Source organism: Neolamprologus multifasciatus, chromosome 2, assembly GCF_963576455.1.
Source record: "Neolamprologus multifasciatus chromosome 2, fNeoMul1.2, whole genome shotgun sequence".
NCBI classification, from domain to species: domain Eukaryota; kingdom Metazoa; phylum Chordata; class Actinopteri; order Cichliformes; family Cichlidae; genus Neolamprologus; species Neolamprologus multifasciatus.
The window spans coordinates 20,279,687-20,304,212 of record NC_140440.1 but is presented as its reverse complement, the minus strand read 5'-3'; the positions used below and the strand labels follow the sequence as shown (position 1 = coordinate 20,304,212).

The window sequence follows — 24,526 nt, the reverse complement described above, 5'->3', positions numbered from 1 at the left end:
ATGAATTACCATTAACCTCACTGCAGGATGTCTACTTGTGAGGACGATTTGTGTTTCCTCTTAGCAGCCAGATCAATCATATTTCTTGAGACTGCTGCTCTGACAGTTGATGCCAAAGCTAGAGTGATCTTCGGGTCCCTTTAAACAAAAACCTCACCACTACTACTAATAATCATGGTGGAAACAGCTGTACTAAAGCCTATTCTCTAAACTTAACAAGGTAACATCTTTCTCAGGACTACAGGAAGAACCTGCTTTCTCCTATTCCTTTATCTGCCAGCGCAGATCAAACTAGGTGATGTGTATACACCCGTGGAAATCATCATGGAAACCTAATCAGACACGTTTGCATAGAACTGGTCGATAACATGTAAAGTTTGTGCTTGTGTTGAAGGGGGGCCTTGTCGGTGGGGTTGTGTTTAATCTCTGTTGCTAACATGGCAGCATTATCACCTTTTTCTCCTGACCTCTATTAGATATCAGGCAGTCCGAAGGCTTTTTGTAATCACACTTGAATCAGTTATTTGGTAGTGAAAACCTTTGCACACCATATTTTTTCATAGCACACATAAATGTCAATATCCAGCCTTCTGCTGTCTAAGTAAGTAGATGGGTACAAGATGGCTTTACAGGTGTTGGTAAAAAGCAACAGATTAATAAAACGCAGTTGTAAACAACCACAAGCTGATACTTTGTTATATCTTGCTTTATTATAAATCAAACACTTAACACATTCCCAACTATAAGTCAGTAAAATCCATTTGAATGTATAACAAGTAGCTCCCCGGTGGTGTAATACTCAAATCTAACAGCAGATGGCATATGAAAGCAGCTAAGTTTCAGGCATCTTAAGCAAGAGAGCAAGGCTTTGTATAAAAATAGCACTGATATAGTGGATACAATTGTGTGTGTGTAAACTTGGGTGTGAAGCACTGAAGCAAAGTCGTCTAGGTCACAATATTTAAAGCTTTTGCAGGATCATTGCGGATGAGGATTTTCCACCTCTGAAATCCTCAACACTGGGGAGCTGAAGTTGGAGGAGCAGGGCACTAAGTTATGGGTGTTCAGATAACTAATTTTACTGCTGCTGTCTTCTGTGCTTTCTTCCATGCATCCCAGTAATGAGTCTGGCCCTTCTGACTGGCTGCTAGGCTGCGGCGGGGGCACCAGGCCGTGCAGGAGGCTGTTCCCCAGGTGGGAGTTGCACCGAGCTAAGTTCTCAGTTAGATGCTGCATGTACACCTCCTCCAGCTGTTTCTCCAGCAGCCCATTCAGCACCGAGTTAGACATGGGCTCTAGCCCCGATCCAGGCAGATCCAGGCTGATGTTCACACTGTCCCCCATTGCTAGATAACCCTGGTCTGGTATGGATGGTACTGAATTCTGTGGCTCTTGCTGGGCTGTGCTTGGACAAACTTGAGAGATGGGAGACTGGATGCAGAAATCATGCTGGCTGACAGCAGTTCTCAGTAGATTGTGTGTGATGCGGCCTGAGTCAGCCACCTGCAGGTCTGGATACTGTTCCAGCAAGCTACAGTCTTCTATGTAAAGGGGGTACAGGTCAGTAGGGATTGAGAGGGCTACAGGTCTCTGAGGCACCACTTTGAGAATCTGGGGTTGGCTGGAGTTCAGATCTTCCTCTATGATCCCTGATTACAGAAGAGAAACTGGTTACATGCTTGCTTACAATTTTAAAGGACAAATGATTATTTACAAATGGATTGCTTCTTATTAGCTATATTTAATTATTTAATACAGCTGTTAAATTATTTAACCAAACTACAATATGGGTATTATTAGTTTTAGATTCAACAAGTTTTTACCTTTAAAAAATCATAAATCCATTGTCACCTATACCACACTTTATCCTATTACATTCAAAAAAAGGTCATAATAGTTAAATAAAATGAGAATAAAAGCCACACCTTTGAAAAAAAAACCTCTAAATGAAGTGATTTTGTGAAGAAAAATAACTAAAATAAAATAAAAACAAAACGTATAGAGGATAGATTCATAGTTTGTTAGTTTGCTAAAATTTGAGTTAAGAGAAAAAGCTTTTTGTTGTGAGGCGTTAGTTCTATCAACTGCACCACCGTGTCACACCAACCATTTTAAACCAGTGACTGTTGATGTGTGTGTGTTGGTAAGTTTGCATTTAACAGAAAGAGGAAGCTTGTTAGTTAGAGGGAACTAGACTGCAGCAGGATACAAAGTTACTGCATAAACCCCACTGCAGATAAACTGTCTGTCACACTAATATGGGACAGTTGTTCCAACATGTTTTGTTGTTTGTAATCGCAAAAAAGGCTTCTTTTTTTTACCTGCTTCTGCTGAATGCACCCCTGGGACTGCAGAGCTCGAGTCAGAGCGAGCACAGTTGGATGGATCGGCACAATGACCACTTGTCTGCAATCTCTTTTGCTTGGAATTGGAGGCAAACTTTCTCTCCTCCCTGTACACCAGCAGTCTGAGAAAACCTTCAGCCAACATACCCGCCTAGTAACTGGCCTTCTTTTTCCTCTGCCTCTTTTGCTTCTTCTGTCACTTGCATGCACTAATGGCACTGCGTGACTGTAAGTGCGGTTATAAAGATCTCCAGTCTGGTATCACTTCTGCATATAAGAACTGCCCCCTCCACCTTCCCGCCCCGGCACTTCCTTTATTTAATCTATAACCGAAAATCTGAGTTAAAAAAATGAGAACAGCACATTTTTACATAACAGGATGAGTTAACATCGTCAGGTTGAGGAGCAGGTGGTATCCGGCTCCGTTACTTAAGCAAAGGAAAAGTTCAGTTCAAGTAACAGTCATTCATTCAAAGTCAGAGAATAATTATAGAGTATTTAAAGTCTGTGGAAAAGTTTATATAACGTGGCGTTTAGTGGCTAATAACCTCAGAATCAGACCCAATTCAAAGAGTAACAATCAAAATAACTCTGCTGTGATAAACGAGGTAGGCTGTTTTATTTTGAAAAACAGCAGTTTGATATAATTTCGTTTTGTTTTCCTTGAAACAGTTATGTAACTGACATCATATGAGATGTTTATACGGGAAATCTTTTCTTTTGGTTCTATTGATCATATGACCATCCACAAACCTTAAGAAACCTCGAAAGGAAGGTTTACACATCTCACCTTAGGACTCCTGTCCTTACCACTAAGTTGGTGAGAGAATACACGGTGCCTTACAGACCTGTAGGTAATAGACCAAAATCCAAGGGAACTTAAAGCAATTTTGAAATGCAGTTTTTGTCTTTATGTGTTATTCAAATGATAATCAGTTCCAGAGTTTTCACATTCTGAATTTCATTAGTACTTTTAGTGGCTTCAAGTCTTCTGGGTAGGTTCTATTAAAGTGATCACCTATCTGAGATAGGACCTATTTGTGCTATTACAGTCAAATTTAGTCAATGTCTATTCTTACATTTCACAGCTGTTGAGGATGCTGGTTACGCTCAGAGCTTTAGAATAGGTTGCATGCGCTTTTCCTGATTGGGAGAGTTTTATTTTGAAGGTCCACTGACAACTCCTGGGACTCTTTGGTCCTGACATGTGGTGTAAAGTGTTTGACCAGCGTGAGTTTGCCAGTCTGACACAGTTTGGAGGGCCACAGTAAAGTGTCTGAATACTTGTTATTATTTAGTTACTTCAGTTTGAGATTTTGAATAGATTTGCAGAATTTTAGAGAAGCGACACATATAAGTCTACTGGATGTAGATGGATTAAAACAGTGCATTTGTTTAAAACTACATTTACGAAACAGTTACGTGTTCTGAATACTTTCTGAGATGACTCACACACGCTAAAGTAAAACACAAAAACAGACACGTCAAGTCAACTTACAATTATTTATTGTACATAAAAAATGAACAGCACGGGGCGAGGAGGCAGAGCTCGTTTCAAAATCGGCTGACTGTTTTAAGAGTCATTCTTTTTGTGTGTGTGTCATTGCCGTTTTATTCCGAGGAGAGATTGTACCAATTTACGTAAGTCAGGGATTTACCAACACATTGTTAAAAAAAAAATGATTCTAATAGGAACAAGAGCCTCTTATCCAACTTCCCCCAAAACAAAACAAAAAAGCACCAAAATTGCATGTATTGTCATTTCTTTTAAGCAAATATCATCTTGTAGAAAAAGGGTTTGCTATTAAAACAGTTTTAAGACGACAGAAAGTAACTATAAACTCAGTGGGTGGGACTGTAAGAGAAAACAGTTACTGGGTCACACAATGTGGCTGAAAACTTTAAGACTTCTACTGATTAAACCTCTTTTTTTTTTTTTTTTTTTTTTTTTTTAACCTGTCCCGTTTGGCTCTTTTGCCATCAGAATTATTGTCTAAAGGTGAAGAAAGATGCCCAACGGATTTTCTTTACCAAATTGACCATCCCAGCTTTGCCGTAATGGTCCATTTGATTCACCTTTTATTCTTTATTTTATTTTCACTTGCTGATTACGGGACAGACTTGACTGGGGGAAAGAAAAGGGAGAAAGAAAGAGGGAAAGAAAAACAGTTGAGAAGAGGGACGGGGGAGAAGGGCAAAAAACAAAAACTAACAGAATAAGCAGGAAAAAAAAATACATATATCGATCAGGTGATCGATATATGTACTGATTAAACCTCTAAAAAACAATAATATTCATGTTTACAGTCAAAGGTTGGATGATGTTGTTTGTGGCCAACAGTGAATCTTTCTTTGTATATTTCACTGGGTCTGATGATGTCGTCCCAATCGGGTAGTCACACATTCACGGTAATGCTCTGATTGACATGTCATTGGGCCAATAGATTTATCAGGCTGAGATTAACGGGAGGAAGCTGAGCTGTTTTAGATACCCTTAATAGTCTGCTTTACCACCTCCTTTCAACTACAGCTAGCAAGGCACGGCTGAACGCAGATTTATGAAACAGAAATGTCATGAGAAAAAGTACATCGAAACCTTCATTATATTTATAAGCTGAGCAAGGTGTTGCTTCTATTCCCCCCCCCCCCCCCCCCCCCCCCCCCCCCCGGGTCTAGGCAAGGCTGGGTCCAGATGTAGGCCTGAGGTGTCAGGATGGGAACGATGGGAAGCTGCTACTGCTGTGCTTCTTTCTTCGCTTGAGCCTCGGCCTCCTGGAGAGAAAAAAAACAGAGAGGGAAGGGACAGAGTGTGTTATATTAAAATGGAGGATACTGGTTAATATATCCCTTGCCACAGATCAGAGGAAAACCCCCTCTGTCTCCATGGTAACTGGCACACCTCCCTGCAGTCCCCTTTGTGGCAGAGAGGAGGCGCCAGCGAGCGAGAGAGCCTGCAAAACCGATAGGAGGCCTGCTGTGGTGGATATCATGAACAGATGTATTATGTAATGTGTGTTTTCTTTATGGAAATTAAAGTGCGAAGACGAGTGTATATTTAGGATTGTTTTACAGGAAATGTGGCTGAGGGTGTAGGAATGCACTTCTCAGGAGGGACAGTCACACAGCATGTGTTACTGTGTCCGTGAGCTTACCTTAGAGCCCGGAGGAGCGGTCAGACCCAGAAATGCGTACACGGCATTTTCCTCCCTGGCGTCAAAGAAGGCTTCGTAGTTCTGCGAAGCAGGAAGAAACACAAACAGAGAGGTTTAAGGCAGATCAATCAGAAGATCCGGCTCTCCTGAAGCTGAGCGCTGATAATTTGAAACAGCCTCTGAGCATGTGCGGCCTGGGGCAACAATCTGGGCGGCTGTGAGAAACAGTTGAGGTTGTGTTATCTGTCCAAGGACAGACCTCGGCAGTCAGTGTGATAGGAGGGCATTGTCTTTTGAGAATGCAGCGCAGGGTAAACAAGCTAACACGTTCAGCCCGTCTACAGTTTAGCCGTCTCGCACATTCCTGATCCCTCACTCCTTCTCTGACCCTTTGTCTTCTTCCTCTTTCTCCACCAGAGCACAAAACGGATTTTTCAAAAGAGCTCTACAGCTGCGAGCATCCCTGTCGTCTTTGTCTGTGACATTCAATACAGCCCATGCTGCAAGTGCACCTTCACTTTGAACCACCCATTAGCAGCACAGCATGATGCCACAGTGCACGCATGCTAAAGGCCCCAAGTGTTTACAAAGGGAGTAAACGAACATCTGCTAACACAGCGCATCAGGTTTGTGTAGTGTTTGGTAGAGTATGTCTGATCAGCACAGCTGCCAAACTGATTCCTGAATAGAAAAAAATGAATGGGAAAGTAAACAGAGGAAAGCAGAATTCATGTGTCACATTTTAAGACTTAATGCCTACAATTGTTTTGTTTTTTTTTAAATTGTGTGACTAGTGTATTTATACAGCCATTGCAAGAAAACTTCTTAAAGTCTTAAAGTCAGTCTGGATATAGTTCCTCCTATAGACTGGTTGATGTCATGCATTGGTTTGTGGACTTCTCAAATAAGAGGTGGATGACTAAGAAATCACTATATATACCTTTTCACTAGAAGTGAGGCAAATCGCAGGCCTGTGACCTGGTGACTCAATTACATTTTTGTAGAGGATACAAATTTTGGTGACTGTTAAGTTACGTATGGACTCTGTATTATGACTGAACATAAAAATAAATGCAAACAGAACATAGCCTTACATCCGCAGGGTCATGAGGAATATGAAAAGAATTTGGATCTATAATAAATGTTTGTTTTTTAACGCATACAGATGCTAATAATCAGTGTCTGAGTGATGATGTTCAACAAAGTTTTGTTCAGATTGGCCTGTTTGTTAAGGAGGATATATGTACATATATATATATATATATATATATATATATATATATATACCCTGATCAAGTATAACATTCTGACCGCCTGTCTATTATTGGGTTGGTCCCCCTTTCGCTCCCAATACAGCTCTGACCCGCGGAGGCATGGACTCCACTAGACCCCTGAAGGTGTGCTGTGGTATCTCGCACCAAATTAGCAACAGATACTTTCACTCCTGTAGTTGAGAGGTGGGAACTCCATGTATCAGACTTGTTTGTCCAGCACGTTCCACAGATGCTCGACTTTGGAGGCCAAGTCAACACCTCAAACTCGTTGTTGTGCTTCTGAAACCATTCCTGAACTATTTCTGCTTTGTGGCAGAACACGTTAATGGTCTGCAACAGTGGTAGGTGGTACGGGTCAAAGTAGCATCTAAATTAATGGCAGGACTCAACCCTGCAGAACAATATCTAAAGCATTGCACTGCTTCCTCTAGCTTGCCTTCTTCCCATAGGGCATCCTAGTGTCAGGTATTTCCCTGGTAAGCGATGCACACAGACAACTGGCCTTCAATGTGACCAGGCCACCTTCTTCCATTGCTCCATGGTCCAGTTCTGATGCTCACGTCCCCATTGTTGGTGGACAGCAGTCAGCATGGGCAGCCAGATTGGATTGGACTACACAAGCCAGTCTTCACTTCCCACATGCATCAGTGATCCTTGGCCGCTCATGACTCTGTCAGTGGTTCATCACTGGCCTGGAACATCCCACAAGAGCTGCAGTTTAAGAGATGCTCTGTCCCAGTCGTCTAACCATCAACATTTGGTTCTTGTCAAACTCTCTCAAATCCTTTCACTTGTCCATTTTTCCTACTTCTAACATGAACTTTGAGGACAAAATGTTCTCTTGTTCCCTCATACATCCCACCCACTAACAGGTGTCATGATGAAGAGATAATCAGTGTGATTCACTTAACATGTTAGCAGTCTTGAGTTTTGGCTGATTCAATTCAATTCAATTCAATTCAATTCAATTTTATTTATATAGCGCCAAATCACAACAAATGTCGCCTCAAGGCGCTTTATAATACATGCATACACACATTTACTACGTTAAAAATGAAACCATACCTTAGAAGACACCCTGATTTGTCACCAGTTTTACTATAAATCATTTACAAAAATGGCCACAATGTTGCAAGCAGTCAGGTTTAAAACTGAACATAAACTCAGCAGGAGAGCATTTATTAGGCTATAGATCAAATGACAAGTACGGTAAACAAGCTCCCCCTATTGCCCATTAGAACGTAAATTAAAGGTAGTTTGCATCAGTTTATTCTTTCAGACCCAGGGGTTGTGTCCGTCGTTTATTTACCGTCCGTAGGGGCAGCAGAACAGTAACATATTGAGACCTTACGTGTTTTGTATCAGCTTTAGTCTCCAAAAACTCTGTTTCCACTTTTAAAAAAACAGTAGCTGTCTTGTAAGTTGCTAGATTCCCCACTGTGTTCACCAGCTATTTGCTAACTATGTTTGGCAGCTCTGCGGTGCTGGGAAGGGAGTGCACGGAGTGTATTTTTATTAAAGCCTTTTCACTGAGCACAGCAGCTACTGAAAGAACAGTGAAGCTGCAGTCTATAAACCCAAAACAAAGGGATAAATGACGCCTGTACACTCTGTATGCTTGAGGTCAACTTTTAATCAGGTGGTATTGAAGACATGAGCTTTATTATCACAACAGTAGCTGCTTAGATGATCGCATGCAAATAATTTCATGTGTGTGCACGTGCATGTCTTACCCCGCAATATTTGGTTTCATTAAATATCTGTGGGGGGAGCGGGTTCCCCGTGGCAGGCCTGGATTCCTCTGGGACATTCTCCCTCATCCACTTCCTGTTAGCCTCGTTGGCCGCGATGTCACACTCCTCGAACTCGATCTTATTGGCTGCCAGGAAGCCCATCACATCCTGCTGCTGCTTTTTAATCTGTGTGCGGGTGGATGAGAAAAGATGGTAGAGGGGGAAGTTGTCAGTTAAACATGACTCAGCCGTATGAGGAAACACAAGAGCCTCAGTTCATCATGCTGTCATGAGTCTGTTTTAGAAATAAGGAGACTTTTTCTCTCCTGTGAGAACTACAGAGATCACTGACTCTCTGTTACTAAGTTACCACTCTGCTAGTAAGTGAAGGAAGTGGGAACTTGGGAAAGGCTAAGCAGGCACAGATTATACTTCATCTGTATCAAAAAACACACTGTTGGGTCTAAGTCAGACCCCGCTGATCCCAGAACTTATTCCCATGAAAGAAAGACAAGGCAACAGCGATCGATCTTTTTACTTGCAAGGGAGGCTTGTCGGTACCTTAGCTCATCACAAAATGACCTCCCCGACTGCCCCCTCTCGCTCCCTTTTATTGGCAATGTTCACACAATAAACAATAGTTTACAACACGTACCTTCCCCACGTAACCCCCCTTGGTTACAAAGACAAGGCACTGTGTGTGTGTTATGTGAGAATGTGTGTGTGTGTATGTGTGTGTGTGTGTGTGTGTGTGTGTGTGTGTGTGTGTGGTAGACCTCCTGCTGACCAAAGGGTCATAAACGCAGGAAGCTTACATCAAAAGCACAAGGATGATAAAAGACTACAGCCCTACAGCCCCCCACCTAGAACCTCGAGAATCTGGGGAGGGGAGGACAGAAAGAATTCCTTTCACAGAATTAAAACAATGTACAAATGGCAAACATAAAAATGACAATATTTAACAACTCACCCTAACACACACCATACAGTGAAGAAGCCTGCAGACACCAGTAATTCCCCACATTATCAGAGGAAATGTTTAAAATAAAAGCATCTCAAAATTAGTCAAAGGCTGCACTGTTTTTCTCACTGTCTGGGATTTTATGCAGATGCGATTGATTTCGACAGGAGGATATCCTGCTGCACTGGAAAAAGCACTAAATTAAACATTAACACATTTGTCATTTGTCACACTTCTAAAATAGTCTATCCGGCTTGTTGCAAAGCAACATTTTTATCTAAGGGGATGCAGCTCTACAACTAACAAGGAAATAAAGGTCTATCAAGGTTGCCACAGTGATATCTTGCAGGGTTTCATCTCTTTACAAAGAAGCCTAAATGCATCCTGCTGACAGATAAAGAAGAAGCTACAGTCTGCATAAAAGTGAGTGTTTAACTTTCTTTTCTTCCTCCTTCTGTGTCTTTCTGTGTGTGTGCGTGTGTGAGATGTTGTGGTCCAATGAGCTCTCGGTGGGTGTGTTTAAAAGGGAGGATGGCCCTACAAGGTCAGACGGAAACATTAGCTCCTCTGGGACTTGAGAGGAGGTAACTGGTCAAACACGAGCCAAATAAGGCCTGCTGAATGGAGACACACACACAGACACACATTCAGTCTTAGCGGCACACACACACCACACCCACACACCAAAAGTAAACCAACTTCACCACGAAAACACATAATAAGGATCAATGTATCATCTTTGTGCCAGACCTGACGCCCCTGTGCGAGGGTTCCTCCCAGCTTTATGGCATGCAGATGAGACAGGTGGATTATTTAATAGCTGTTGAAACTTCACTAAGGCATGGAGGACAGTGCTCTGTGATCAGCCAGGCTGCAATCTGAATCATGGCAGTTTCACTCCAAAGGGCAAAGTCCTAAGACCAGCTCTCACTGTCTATCCACTTGCCCTGAAAAGCAATGCAACATAAAGCAACCGAGCAGAAACCTCAAAGGCTTTTTAATAGACTCTGTGTCTCCTAACGTGCATGTTTTGCACAATCACAGGAGATTATTTGAATCTCAAAATGCTACGACGACAAGTTAAGCATAAGGTTTCACATACTTTGGTGTGTTTTCTGCTTCACTTTGGTGCACTCGGGACATTGCTCCAACAGGGCTACATTGTACTGTTGCCAAGCAAAATTAATTTGTAGGACAAACTGGCCACGTGCCATCTGCACCGTAACTCTAATTGAGCAGTGGGAGCTCCCAGCTCCGGCCCTCTGAAATGCTCCCTCATGTCTTGAGTCCCGAATTGAGCGCCTGGTGGAAGAAAACTGGCTGTCCTTGGATTTGGGTGTGGTAATAAACAAACACTTACTTCTTATCCATTTCTTCAGAATGCTTCTATATCATTCCTTCTTCTCAAGAAGAAGATAATCATCTAATCTTCTTCTTAAGAAGAAGAAGAACACAAAAAGAAGTGTGAGGCAGGCCAGTATGTGCCTTACAGCAGAGACCTGCAAGTGTGAGGTTTCATTTCCATAAACTATGCTTCTCTTGCATCGAGTCCAAGCATGCAAATTAATACTGGTATTTAGCTGAACATAATGCAAAAACCAAAAAGGGTGCGCTAATGTCAGGGTTGCTTCTTTTGCATGGATGCTGATCAGCATTAGCCGTGTTACTCTATCTAATCCAGGCGTTCGTGGTACTAACCCAATGATTCCTAATCAATCAAGCGGTCCTTTTAACATTTCCTGCAGTTGGATGTTCAGTCATAGAATAACATTCAATAACATTCAGTTATTGAATGTCTTGCACAGTTGGTAAGCAGTTTTCCTTTAGGCCAGACTGTTTAAATATCTTCACGATCAAAGTAAGCTTAACTTACTTAAGTAGTCTAGCTTACAATCAAATTAAGCCAGCTGAACATCAACATGTTGGCGGTGTCACTGTGAGAAAGATAGCACCCTGATGTCAGTGTTTAGCTCAAGGTGCTGTGCAGCACTCACTTAGCGCCGTGTCTCCTGTGTTGAGTCACTCGCACACAATTACTTACTGCTGACTAACTACACTGATTTCAAATGTATCATCTGGGTTAGGAGAGAGGAGCCTGAAACAAACACTTCAAATCACTGATAACTACCATCATAGCACTTACTTGGCACAGTAATTAAATTTGATCACACCCACGCTGACGGACACACCCATGGAATGACTCAGGCAATTCCACATTAACTTACTATACTAGTATGTCCGAAACCTTGATAAACAACAATATGATATGTTGTTGCTTATCAATTATGTTTTATATTGTTGATATATCAAACTATGCTTTTGAAGTCATAGCAGACATTGCTGGATAGCTTGCCTGAGCTTTAAAGTCAGGAACACTTGTTTAATATAGTTTTAAATTTCTTAATTATTACTTGGTTAAAATTAAGCGAGACCATTGTTACCCTCCGACTATCTGCTCTTAAAAGTTGCCATGCTAAGCACAAACCAGTATGTCTAAAAAGATACATACAGTCATGTAAAAAAGAAAGTTTTCACAATAGTCTATGCAGTCCTGTGAGCTCAAGGTGAACTCAGTGACCGCAAGGTACCCGGTCCAAATCATCAACCTTCTACCACTGTTGTTGACGGTTGCTACAAGGTGTTTGTGCTGATATGCTGTGTTTGTTTTACGCCAACATCTAAACTTTGATTTCTCTGTCCAAAGGACATTGTTCCAGAAGTCTTGCAGTTTGTTCGGATGCATCTTTGCAAACCTGAGGTATGCTCCCATGTTCTTTTCTGCTGCCAACACCTTCCAAACAGGCTATACTTGTTCAGTCTTTTTCTAATTGTACTCAATGAACTTTAACGTTTAACATGCTATCTGAGGCCTGCAGACTGAGAGCTCTTGGGTTTTTTGCAGTTTCTTTGAGCATCGCAAACTCTGACCTTAGGGTGAATTTACTGGGATGTCCATTCCTGGGAAGATTGTGGCACTCTTCCAGACCACAAAAACTGCCACAACATCTGCTTTCCTATAGGTGCTCACACTTTAATCAAGTGCATTTGGTTATCATCGCCGGGCTGCTACTTGCCATCTTATTTTCTTTGGAACCAGTAAGGGTGTACCGACTTTTTCCAAGTACTTCATAGTCTTTTGAAACTTTCTTTTGCCTGTACTAAAGTTACAGATTAAAGTACAGATTAAGTTTATTATTAATTAAAAGAACAACTAGTTTTTGGTAGTAAGTTCAGTGGAACTTACTGTATATCGTTACATGAATGATTATTGTTGACTGACTAGAATCTGAGTTGAATACAGTTGAAGGAGGTGGAATCTGCACCACGTGAACTTTGGTTTACATGTCTTATCATCACGTGAGAGAGTTATGGCAGGACAATCCACATCCAGACATGATCAATCCCAGAAAAGGTCAGAACTCCGGCATTAACAGCTACCAGACAATGACAAGCATTGATTGGATGGACCGTATCCACAACACTGGCTTAGATCAATATGGTGGACACTAATTGAATACCCCATCTGATTAAGGGTTGGGTTCAGCTCATGTTAATTTCAATAAGACAGGAAAGAAAACATGTTTAAAACGTCAGTTGCTCTTCACAGATAAGGCAAATAGCCTTTCATATTCCCCGGAAGCCCAACATTTGAATATGGGAAAGAAACCACTCTTTGCGCCAAGAGGAAACATGAATCAACCCCTGCCCTGTATGCTCATAAGGGATAAACGTTTGTCTTGATTAGATCACGTCTGGTTTCAGCTGAAAACAGTTGCTTACTGGAAAAATACCAAAAGCAGTAGCCTCCACCCAGTCCTGTACTCAGTCAGCATTACAATATAGTTACAAAAGAGCCTTACACTGTTGCTCTGGCTGAATTCCCACACTGCTGCCTGGAGGTGAAACAACAACAAAATTAGCTGATATAGAAATGAACTGTAGCACCAGCCCAAATCATGTCTGACCTATAAACCTTAACATCAAATCCACAATAGGGAAAAGCATGATAAGGCTGACATTCTGAGGGCGAAAGTCCTGGGCATAGAGAGTTACACTGCATGTCCACAGCATCTCAGGTTATTACAGATTCACAGAGCATTTATTGTGACAAGGAAATTGTAAAACAGTGTGGCTGCAGTTCAGGCATGGAAATGAGGGAGGAAATGTGCCATGGTGCTGGCCAGTGCCTTTGGCTCGTTAGACATTTGCAGTTTAAGTCGACCTTGTGGTCTATGGTCTAGATATACTGTTGTAGGTGCATATGTGCATTGGCATATGTGTATTTAAGGAAAAAAAGATTCTAGTTTGTTAGGCAAACTTGGCCTCGCTCAAAACCAGGCGCAGTTGAGATACCCGGTGGCATTCTGTAAAAGATATTTTACATACAAATACAACATCAGAAATTTGGGTTATGTTTTAAAGAGCCATTAGCGACAGGATTGAAAACATCCCTAGAGAACTCGCACGAAGGCACAATATTATATATCTAAGTGATTGAAATGCTCTGCTTCACATTACTGGGTGGAAATACAATAATGTCAGCTCACATCGTGATACCCTCCTTCATACTGTATAACTAGCTCAGACCAAAGTCAAGCAGCAACCTCCAGGGATAAAAACTGAAACCGATGTGGGAAAGTGCCAAAAACACCAGTTCATCAAACGGCCACTTGGCAATATATTGCATCACAGCTTCTTGCACTGGCACAAAATATGGCTGTTTTTATAAAAGCGTGCAGGCACTGTTAACAGATTCCACTGTTATGTTACTAACTAGTCGCTCCTGGAGGTAGTGCTGATAATACTGAGTCCTCGTAGTCTTGTACCTTGAGTTAGTCTACGATTGTAGCCACTAAACATGGGTGTCTCTCTCTGTGAGACACATCCATACTGTCTATAGCTGTGCCTTTCTCTTTTAGCACTCAAATCCAAACATGGCCACTTGTGGCTTCAAAAAAACCAAGATGCTTTTTGGCTATAATGCCATCTTAAAGCTTCGAAATGGGACTTCACGAACTCAACATCACAATGCAAATGTCTCCTGCGGAAAGGTTTTATGTTCAGATGGGATAAATATTGAGCTGTTTGGCCACAATGACAAGAGGTGTGTTGCAGGAGTAAAGGTGTACCAACTGTCAAGCATGGTGGTGGTAGCATTATGCTCGACAGTTGGTACACTATTGTTAGGTTTGAAAGCCTAGCATTATGCTCTTGTTAATGAAGGAGGACTACCTCCAAATTCTTTAACTTCATTTTAAATCAACTGATAAAGTGTTGAAAGTTACTCAAAGAGTTGCGTTCCAACAGGACAATGATCCAAACACATATCAAAGCTGGTTTTGGAATGGATAACACATGCTAGCAATTAGCTTCTGTAATGGCCTTCCCAAAGCCCCGACCTCAACCCTATTTAATATTTTGGGACTATGATTAAAAGCCAGGCCTGTGCAAACAAACCAACCAGATTAAATGAACTCTACCAATTCTGCCAAGAAGAATGGTCAGATATTGATCCAGAATTACGCCAGACGCTTGTTGATACCAAAAGTGCCTGATCAAGGTGAGTGTATATGTATATACTTGTGCCTGTATGTAAACTTGGCAACTTGTGTATATCAGAGAAAACCTGAAATGATTTCAAACTTTTGTACCAAGTTTATGTTTTTGGATATAGAAAATCTGAAAAAATAACATGTCATGCATGACCCTGATGGATGTATCTAAACTTCTAATTACAACTGTATACATTTACCATCTCCTACCAGAATGATCACATTGTGTATTTATTTCTTATATGTATTTCTTTAGTGTAAAGTGATCTATTTTTTAGATCTATTTCTTTTCTGATAGTTTTATTTTTATAGAGCTATGTTTTTTTAATGTTTTGGGGACATGGTAATTTCCCAATTTTGGGGATAAAGTATTTCCTCATCATATTCTTCTGGAATTTTATTGTTGTTCCCTTTTTTCCATTTTTTTTCTGTCAGAAAAAAAACTGTTTTTTTTTCCAAGTGGCAGCAACGTATGCAACTGGAGTTTGTGGCATTTTGCTAAATCATATTTTGAGGAACAGTACTGCTGACATAACTCACCTCAGTTCTTTTTTTCATTACCATACTGTAGCCTTTTCTAACTGAAATCTGTCTATTGACACATACTGTAAATCTGATGTTGTGCTCTTCTATGACAAACGGGTACTCAAGCTCAATCAAATTAACAGTACTTTGTTTTTGACCTTTGGCTCTTGTACGGATCAGCTTTCACATGAAATTAATCAGCCCCAAAAGCTAACACAATGCTCGAACACAAAGCAGAACTTAATGTCTTGGAAAACAAAACCATCTATCTGGATGATGCTGACTGTTGTAGTTTGTCAAGTGCTGAACCTCATATAGCCCTCTGGCTAACTTCACACAGTCTGCTGCTCTGACCTGCATTCAGTTTCCTCTATGGAACAAAAAACACTTGAAATATATATATATTTTAAATACTCCTACTTATCTCCCTGTTTTTGGATGTTCCTCTCTGCACATTCTTATTTATACTCGAGTGCTTAATGTAGTATCAGATGGGGCTGGGTAGAGGAATGTGATGACACTGTTTTGTAGACACGGACGCAATCAAAAAAGCAAGCTTAGTTGCGACAGAGGCTTTTCGCCACAATTTCCCGCTCAGCAGCCTGCTCATGCTAATGTGCGAAGAGAGATTTTAAGTACTGTGTAATTCAGACATTCAGTAAGTGCTTTAATAATCTACAATAGTGCATCTGCTAAAATAAAAATCAAAGGGAATGAGTTAAACATGGTAAGAACAAACAAAATGAACTGCTGCTCTGCTGACTATGAAAACAGTGCAGCTTGGAGATGATAACATCACGGGTCTTTGCAGAACAGCAGTGCAAAAGCTCGTACGCCTCTTCTAGAGGAATTAACCAAAAACAAATCAATGAGAGGTAATGCACTTTCCCAGACAGACTCCAGGACGCTGATGGCATCGCTGGCTCTAAACTCACTCCACTCTGACTCTACAGGAAGCTCCTGTGCTCTAAAGCCTGCTGCTGAGCCTGTGCAAATGTCATTTACTGTCAGGGCAATAAAGTAACTCAGAGCTGTCCAACTGAAAGGAGGCTCTGTGTTTGATTATTTCCTGTATGTGAGCTGTGAAAACAAACGGCTGGCGGAAGGAAAATCGCCCTACAGGTGATCTAAAGCACAAGGGTACGACAAGTGACTATAAAGTTGGACACTTTTATTAAAGGAATCTTTAAAGGTTCTTTTTTTGGGAGCATTTCTCCTGATAAAATTTGCACGTTTACAGTTTTGAGACTTTGCAGACACCAGGCGCGATGCTAAATGCAATGTTTTCATTGCATCTTATGTTGACTAGTTGTAGGATACAGTGCGCAAGAACTCAGAGTTTAATGAGCGTGCTCGTGTTTATGTTGATCCAGAACTTCTGCAAGTCTGAAACCCTGCTTCAGGACTGCAGCTGCTTGTCTAAAAGGGGGGCCCTGGAGAATTGCATCACCATCATTCCTCTGCACTCTGGAAGAAACTGGCAAGTCTGGAGCCAAAAGAATGTCCTCTCTATTGAAGGAAAACAAGAGTCCTGCTCTGGCATCAGGTGACACATCACATCGTTTTAAATTCATCTATTGATTTTTGTATTTTCTGCATGCCTTTCCTGTTCACAGTCTAGTTTCAGCTGAAAAACTCAATAAACTGCCACTCCAGGAAGCACTGTGACAAACCGCAGCTGAGAGAGACAGAGACGCCCGCTCGCTCCTCAAACTTCCTCCCTGCCTCTTTCTCTGTGCACGAAGTTAAAAGAAAATCAAGGAGAGACTCGAGCTGCGTTCAAAGTGTGGTGGACGGCAGAGCTGCATGCTTACTGATGAGTCAGGCCACCCCGCGCACTGAGCGGATGACAGCCCGGTGGACATCAGTTAAGTAGAATAAAAAAGTTCGGCCTGGCTGCTGCATATACACCCGCCTATCACCTCGTACGCACACAAGCCACACGCAATCATCCCGAATCTTACCGAAGTGGATCCAGAGGACGATGCTATGTACACTTTGATCACCATCTTATCTCCCTGATGCTGTTGTCACAAAAGTCCGGCGGGCTGAGCTGGTCGGCTGCTTGCTCTGCTGCTCGCAGACACTGTGCAGGTGGGCGGCTGAGCAGCGAGACACAAAGGAGAAAAAACTACAGCAACAAACTTCCGAGGCTGAAATAACGTACCAGTCTCTGGTAGACAGCGCAGACGATCTGCGCAAATGCTCCGGTCCTCAGCACTGGATGGAGCTTTGCATTCCTCCCCCGCCTCCACTCTGCCTCCCCGCCCCTTCTAGCCTCTCTCTCTCTCCGTTTGTGTGTGTGTGTGTGGAGCTGAAAAGCACACACTCTCAGACTGGTACACGCACAGAGAGGTGGCCTGTCAAGATGGCAACGGGGTTATACTGCCTGAATATTTCAGCATCGACCTCCCCCTCCACAGCATCACCACCACCCCTCCTCACCCCTTTGTCTGTAAGCCAGACACCGGCTATTGTTCGGCGCACAATGCACGTGTGCACGGTTACAGGTGTCCCGGCACTACGTGTGAACGAGGAGGCAGGTTAATGTGATATAAAAATTTGATTTGATTTGATTTTTTTTTTGGAGCGTGTGTGTGTGTGTGTGACAGCACAGCCTGTGGAAGCGCCGTCTTCAGAGCAGGCACTTTATTATTAGCCGGGCTTCGTGGGCCCCCTGCAGGCGTCTGGAGAAGTCGACGCGAGGCCTTTTTTTTCCCTGAAACGAATTTAAGGAAAGCCGACTGACAAAAAAAGTGTCGGAGAGGAGGAGGGGAATGAGTGGGCGCCATATTGGACTGAAACTCGAAGTGAATCTATGGTTAAATCTCCCCCGCTGACTTCTGCAGAGGCGAGCCTGTGCTTTAATAAGAGCCAGCGAGGATGCCTGGCTCGCACTGGGGGCATGTTGCCTGCCGCCGGGGCCTGTATGAACCATGCATGCGACTCCCTCTCTCTCACACACACACTAACACGGCTCACTCGTGTGAAGGCAAACATGTCCTCGAACGCGAGCCTTTTCCCCCTTCTTTGCAGGCTTCCTCCCATCTCCCTCTGCAAGAACAAGCCATTCGCGGCAGACCCCTCAACATCACCGGCTCCAAAATTCCAAGTGTTCTGCAGCCCCGAATGGCGTCACCCGATTGGCCGAGGGCCTATCAATCATACCTTTAGCCGCACCCCTCCCCCCATTCAACCACTCGCCTCTCTGTTCCAGTGTGTTTACTACACTGCCGAGCATAAGGGAGACACTCGTCTTCACATGCACTGATCCCACAGAGAAAAAAAACAGTTTTTAGTTGTATTTGTGAGGAAACCCTCCAAGAGATCAACATGCCCAAGAGAAAGGTACGTATTACGAAAATAGCAAAAATACTTTGAGGCGGATAGCAGCCATTAATGCAATGAAAACGATTGTGAAGACATCCCTCTGAGACATTACTTAATTATAACGCAACGGATAGCGGTTATTTTTCGCTGGTAATTTTTTGCCTGTTTTCTAGATATAATCTGCATTTTTTTTGTGTTAGAGCGAATATTTTCCTGCTCGGACACGGCCTTTAAAACGCCTTTTTCGTGTGCGAGCCGCTGTCCTTTGGGGAGTCAGAAGTCTCTCTCTCGGTCTCCATGCAGTTAAAGCACAAGCAGCAGCCATGCTTTGCAGCTCTTGTCCACCTTCGTCGCCCGACCTACCGAGAACAAACGCTTCGCTTATCGCCGTTCGGGCTCCAAACCGGCCCGAAGTGGCGCCAGAAAATGCCTTAGTGGCTTTACTTTGCATTTTGACCGCGAAAACAAACATTCGCCGTCGCGTTTCGATAAAATTATATATTTTCTCTCTTTGTTCGCGGTCCCAAATGGCTGCGATGGCGTTTCCCTGCCGCCCGGTGGCGCCTGTGAGCCCGCTAAACCTGGTCCCTCCCCCTTCTCAGAGACTCCCGCGCCAGCTTTCAAATCTCAGCTCCATGCATTGAATGAGAGAAAGAGATGGGGGGCGTGGAAGGGGAAAGCAAGGCCTGGACCCTCGAAATATGGCCTCAGAGACCCGCATGGCTCTGCTCTCACAGCCTCCGTCGGAATCCAGTCGTGGAGCCGGCATTTCTGGCCTGTAAATCGCTTAAACCCACCTGTATTTGAAATGAACTTTGCTTTTCACCTGAAACTGAAAAGTTTTTTCAGCACCTCTATGACCAATCCTAATATGTGTCCAGGTTGCACAGCATCTGTTCGCTGTTGATATAAACAGCAGCTAAGCTCTTATTTTTTCCAGTCAATCATTTAAAGATGTTGTGTTGTGTTTTTCAGGCACACGGAGCAGAGGCAGGAGAAAAGGAGGAGGTAAGCAAGGAAACGACGAGCTGCACCTCTCGCACGCCATTTAAATTCAGATTTTAATCGGCACGTGAGAGATTAAAAGGGAAAATAAAATTTTTAGATTAAATACCTGTGTGTCTGTGCTTCCTGCTTGTCAAAATAAAAGCCTCGCATTAACAACAACCTCTTGTCATGTTTCAGCCCCAGAGGAGATCAGCTCGGTTATCGGCGGTAAGATAGCACACACTTTTACACGCTCACCGACATCACCTGATGAGAATGGACACGTAAAAAAGCCAAACAAAGCAGAGCGACTAAAAGTGTAGCATATGCAGATATTTAAATCGAATGTGCATAGGGGCGCATAGGAGCAAGAACTGCATTTTCCAGCAAAGCAAAACTTTTCAACAAGTTGTTTATGCATAACATAACATAGCAGTGACTTGACAACAGTTATATAGTGCATTAGAGTGCATTAAAATTACTACAAATGTCTCAGATATACTTCAATTTGTCTAAATTCACAATTAAAGCAAGATTAATGACCATTACAGTGAGTTAAAACAGCCAAAATCAACCTCAAAGATGTGTTCACATGTATCTACATGTAATACTAACTAAAAGCCAATAGCTGGCATAATCGAGCCCCAGTATTGACTGTGTTTTGTTTTTGCTTTTTTTTTTTCTTAATGAAGCAAATTATTGACACACTGTCTTTATTCAAAGAAGTTTCTTTTCAGGAACATTTTAGGGGTTTAAAGATGTCTTTCATGCACCAAAGTCCTCATGAACATTCAGAAGTACTGGGGGGGAAAACAGGCTCTAAACTATCATAGATACTCCTGTAGTGCTGCTGTATTCCAGCGTAGCAGTTTCCACATCGCTTTCCTCTTCTTTCCCCAGAAACCGGCCCCGCCCAAGCCGGAACCAAAGGTGAAGAAGGCGGCGAAGGTGAGAGGCTAAATGAAGTTGTATTCGAGGGTGGAGGGAGGGCGTTTGTAGATGCTCAGCATGCTCACTGCTTGTGTCTAAACCTGAACAGAAAGAAAAGGCTGTGAACGACAAGAAGGAGGACAAGAAGACCAAGAAGGCGAAGGAGAACGCCGAGGCAGAGGCGAATGAGGAAAACCACTCTGAGAATGGCGAGGCCAAGACCAACGAGGTGTGTGAGCAGTGGGACGCCCCTCCCCTTGGCCTTTTTGGACAACCCTGGTAATTTCACGATTTCACCAAAAACTAACAAAGTTTTAACTTCAGCCTTTCTGCTTCATCCCTTAGGTGGAGGCAGCTCCCGAGGAGGCCAAGGAGGAGGCCAAATCCGAGTAGCACCACTGCCCAAACTCTCTCCTCCTCCGTCTTCTACAGCCCCTCCCCCCCCACCCCACCCAAAAAACTACCCCAACCAGTCCCACCCCACGCCCCCTCTAAGTCTCTCTCACATGGTTTCCCTCCAAGGCGTATTGTTAACAGAGGAATATTTTTATCAATGATTTTATAAGTATCCGTACAGATTTTTAGCACAAAAAAGCAAAGCTGATTATGGAGCGCCTTGCAGATTTGCAGTGGTCATATCAAAGTGTCTGCAAGCGAAATGAACACACTAAAATCTTTTTTAAATGGCATTTCATGATTGTTGAAGGCTTGTTTTTGGTGTAGAAAGCGTGTCCCTGCCGGATTGGTTATGTTGTGAGTTGTGTATTACTGTGGGTTTTTTTGTTTGTTTGTTTCACTTCTAACTCCACAAAAATCAGTCCTTTTCTTCCTCACCTCCTCCCCTTTCTCCCCCCTTTTATCCACGTTTTTACTACAACGGTTCAGACATGTCGGTGTGGGCGATTCCTTTTAGACCTCTATAAACGTGCAGTGAGTCCCCTCCTCTTTTTTTTTTTTTTCCATTTTTGTTTCTCTGCTTCTGTCTCATGGTGTTTTTTTTTTCTTTCATTGAAATTGTGTTTTGACGAAGAAGAAGAAGAAAAAAAAAGATACAAAACGAAAAACTACTAGCGTGTTGTCCATAAGAAAGAGGAAGACGAACATGTGAAACATTCCGGAGAACGGCGACTGCCTCCGATCCGTCTCCTTAGACGACCCTGCGTGTATAAAAGAAAAGAGGAAAAAAATTCTAAAAAAAAGAACAAAACAAAACAGCTCCCGCTCCATCCACGCTGTCACGCCAGCTTTTCTAAACACTGTTTTTTGTTTTAGTTTTTTTTTTGGTTTGGTTTGGTTTTTTTGGTTTTTTAACAGCGATTGAATTTGGAATCCTTCTGTGACAAAAAAAAGGAAAAAAGAAAAAAAATATGCAGGTGTCTGGTCCCTCTCTTATGTTCTGAAATTCTCTTAATAAAAAGAAGTCCTGGGAATTTTCCTCGAATCGGAGTGTCCAATTTGCTTTCTTTGAAGACCGAGTGGGATAAATAATGGGAAAAATGGGTCGGGGAGGGGTTGTGAGTCAAAACTCGAGCTCTGAGTGCTCGTTTTGTAGGTAAAAGCAACCATGTGTTGTCTTTGAATTGAAATATAAAGCCTGCCTGTGTCTTTAAAGCATGCGATTTCCACTACTAACTGTGCTTAAGAGCCTCCCGAGATCTATCTGTACGCATAATCAAAAATGACTGCATTCATTTTTCTTTTTTAAACAAGAACATCCTTGCCACTTAGCAAAATCCAGTATTTCCTTCAAGAGAAGCTGCTGCAGGTTATAGTTTCCACATTTCATCCGTCCTCCTTTCTCTGATTACACACTCAAGTCCACTTCATCCTCCAAACTTACTCGAGTTATGTTTGTTACAGCCCAGACTGCAAATATCTGTTGCAAAAGGGAGGTCAGGTCAGCGAAAGGTCAGCCAGACCTTCATTGTTCATCCCACTGATCGATCCTTCTAAAATGCACCAGTGAGAGGACATCATACCCAGTAACTGAGCAAAGTCTTTAATAAAGTCATACTTCTACATCCTCTCTGGCTCGCAGCCTTTGCAAACCCAGAGAAAAAGGGCCTAGATGCAGACAGTTCCTAACTGCCCGCTTCTTCCTTCCCCTTTAGGGCTTAACATGCTCGCGTTAAACCCTGGCGCGAGTGCTGTGACCCACATTCACCTCGACCCTGAAAGAAAGAAGAAGTCGCTGCTTTATTTCGTAACCTGCTTTAAAGAGAGCCCCATATTTAGGTTGCACGTACAAAGCTTTCATGCATCGGTTCATGGCAAAGGCCTGGCAGGAGAATGGTGAAGAAGATGCTTGTAGTCTGCTCAGCAAACACTGTGTGAATGGGCGACTCTGATGTGCACTTGCCTGCAGCACTGGCTGTGTGAGCGTGCACGCTTGCTGTCGAGCCTCAAAGTCAACCGCTGCTGTGAGTTCAAGTATATGAAGACACATATGCATGTGTGTGTGTTTGTAACAGCATTGTTTTTCAGGCTTGGACTGGGTGCAACAGCCTGCAGCAGCTCCTCTGGTTTAAGCTTCAGCTTTGTGTCTTCATGTGCTTCACTTATCTGTGAATCACTGCACAATATGACGCTCGATTTTAATTTGTATTCATTTATTTAGTTTAGTTTTGGTTTATTTCCCCCCTTCTCTTCCGCTATGCTGTGCAGCAGTCTCAGTCCCCCTGACCTGCATTGTCATGGCCGAGCACTGGGCTCCATTTTGTCGATGTCTTGCTGTGCGTTAAGCGTCGTTGCGCCTCGCCGCCACTAGATGTCAGTCTTGTCTCATATTTCATACCTTAAAAGAAACCAAAACAAAAAACGCTCTTTGCCCACGGCCTCATGTGGAGCTTTGATTAACCTTACATTTGATTAACTCGTGCATTAAAAGGTGTTATTCTGTTTTTTATTATTATTTTACTATGAGAGATGACTCACACATTTCTTAATGGAGCAAAAAAAAAAAAAAAAAAGCGTTTCAAAGGCCTCCTTCTACCTCCCTTCCCCTTCTTATTCACATTTCGCTTCGTTATGGCTTTTAATCCTCTTGTCATCAGCTGGTGTTTAATGCATTTACTTTTCAATCTAGTGTGACTCGAGCCGGGCCGGATAAAAGCACACGGTCGGGCCCAGGCGATTGATTCGCAGCCTCTGTGTGTGAGATCCGTCGATAAGTGAGGGAAACTAAAGGAAATACATTATTGATCAGACAGAAAGTTTCAGATCTCAGCCAGGGTGGTCTCTTTTTTATTGCTCACCACCTTCTTTCATCTGTGCACTCCTTGTGATATTCCTCAGCTCTTACACTCTCATTGATCCGTCCATTCATCCTGTCTCCTGTGATCAGCCGTCTGACTCGTTAACGGCTTTGATACTGACACACACACAAACACGCGCAAACAAACCAAACATGCAGCCCTCTCTTAAGGCAATCGGGCATCAAAGTTCTAATTAGCCCCTACCGATATTGTTTTATCTTCTGCCTGTGTGTGCGTGCTGAGTGCTCTGGCTGAAATTGAATGTTTGTCTGCCTGCTTTATCTGTCTCTCGGCCCATCTGCCGGTCTGCCTGCTCATCCTCTTCTGTCTTTTCACTGTCTGGTCTGAGTAATCACAATCATTGCGGGGGCAAAGGCTGCTTTGCCCCCGCCGTGCATGAACCCCCCCTCCACCGCCGGTGTTTACTCTCACTTTGTCCTTACTCCTGGCAGGCTTGTTGACTAAAATAGCCCCCACCCCCAT

The 24,526-nt window shown here is 42.8% G+C and overlaps 2 protein-coding genes and 1 long non-coding RNA gene across 3 annotated transcripts; 1 reads left to right on the top strand and 2 right to left on the bottom strand.

Annotated features, from left to right (window-relative positions):
* Window positions 1-691: 691 nt before the first annotated feature.
* LOC146524276 (uncharacterized) lies at window positions 692-4,981 on the bottom strand. The gene is made up of 3 exons (XM_085176723.1): window positions 4,622-4,981; window positions 2,322-4,268; window positions 692-1,649 (listed from the first exon to the last, which is right to left on the bottom strand). Exons 2-3 carry the CDS (start codon window positions 2,488-2,490, stop codon window positions 979-981), a joined length of 840 nt encoding a protein of 279 aa, XP_085032849.1. The 5' UTR covers window positions 2,491-4,268; window positions 4,622-4,981; the 3' UTR covers window positions 692-978.
* A 24-nt stretch (window positions 4,982-5,005) lies between these two features.
* Window positions 5,006-17,774, bottom strand: sh3bgrl (SH3 domain binding glutamate-rich protein like). Its single transcript, XM_085176758.1, has 4 exons — window positions 17,507-17,774; window positions 8,505-8,690; window positions 5,498-5,578; window positions 5,006-5,117 (listed from the first exon to the last, which is right to left on the bottom strand). Exons 1-4 carry the CDS (start codon window positions 17,549-17,551, stop codon window positions 5,079-5,081), a joined length of 351 nt encoding a protein of 116 aa, XP_085032884.1. The 5' UTR covers window positions 17,552-17,774; the 3' UTR covers window positions 5,006-5,078.
* Window positions 17,775-18,730: 956 nt separating this feature from the next.
* LOC146524274 (uncharacterized) lies at window positions 18,731-22,230 on the top strand. The gene is made up of 6 exons (XR_014876755.1): window positions 18,731-18,890; window positions 19,848-19,880; window positions 20,058-20,087; window positions 20,760-20,807; window positions 20,899-21,018; window positions 21,135-22,230. It is a non-coding gene; the product is annotated as an uncharacterized LOC146524274 (long non-coding RNA).
* Window positions 22,231-24,526: the final 2,296 nt, after the last annotated feature.

What these genes read in the sequence shown, in the direction of transcription:
- LOC146524276 (XM_085176723.1), bottom strand. Translation starts at nt 2,490, where the DNA reads ATGTTGGCTGAAGGTTTTCTCAGACTGCTGGTGTACAGGGAGGAGAGA. An exon ending in GGTGCATTCAGCAGAAGCAG is followed by an intron (nt 1,650 to 2,321) that starts GTAAAAAAAAGA and finishes TTCTGTAATCAG; the next exon opens with GGATCATAGAGGAAGATCTG.
- sh3bgrl (XM_085176758.1), bottom strand. Translation starts at nt 17,551, where the DNA reads ATGGTGATCAAAGTGTACATAGCATCGTCCTCTGGATCCACTTCG. An exon ending in CGTCCTCTGGATCCACTTCG is followed by an intron (nt 8,691 to 17,506) that starts GTAAGATTCGGG and finishes ACCCGCACACAG; the next exon opens with ATTAAAAAGCAGCAGCAGGA. An exon ending in CCGCTCCTCCGGGCTCTAAG is followed by an intron (nt 5,118 to 5,497) that starts GTAAGCTCACGG and finishes TTTTCTCTCCAG; the next exon opens with GAGGCCGAGGCTCAAGCGAA.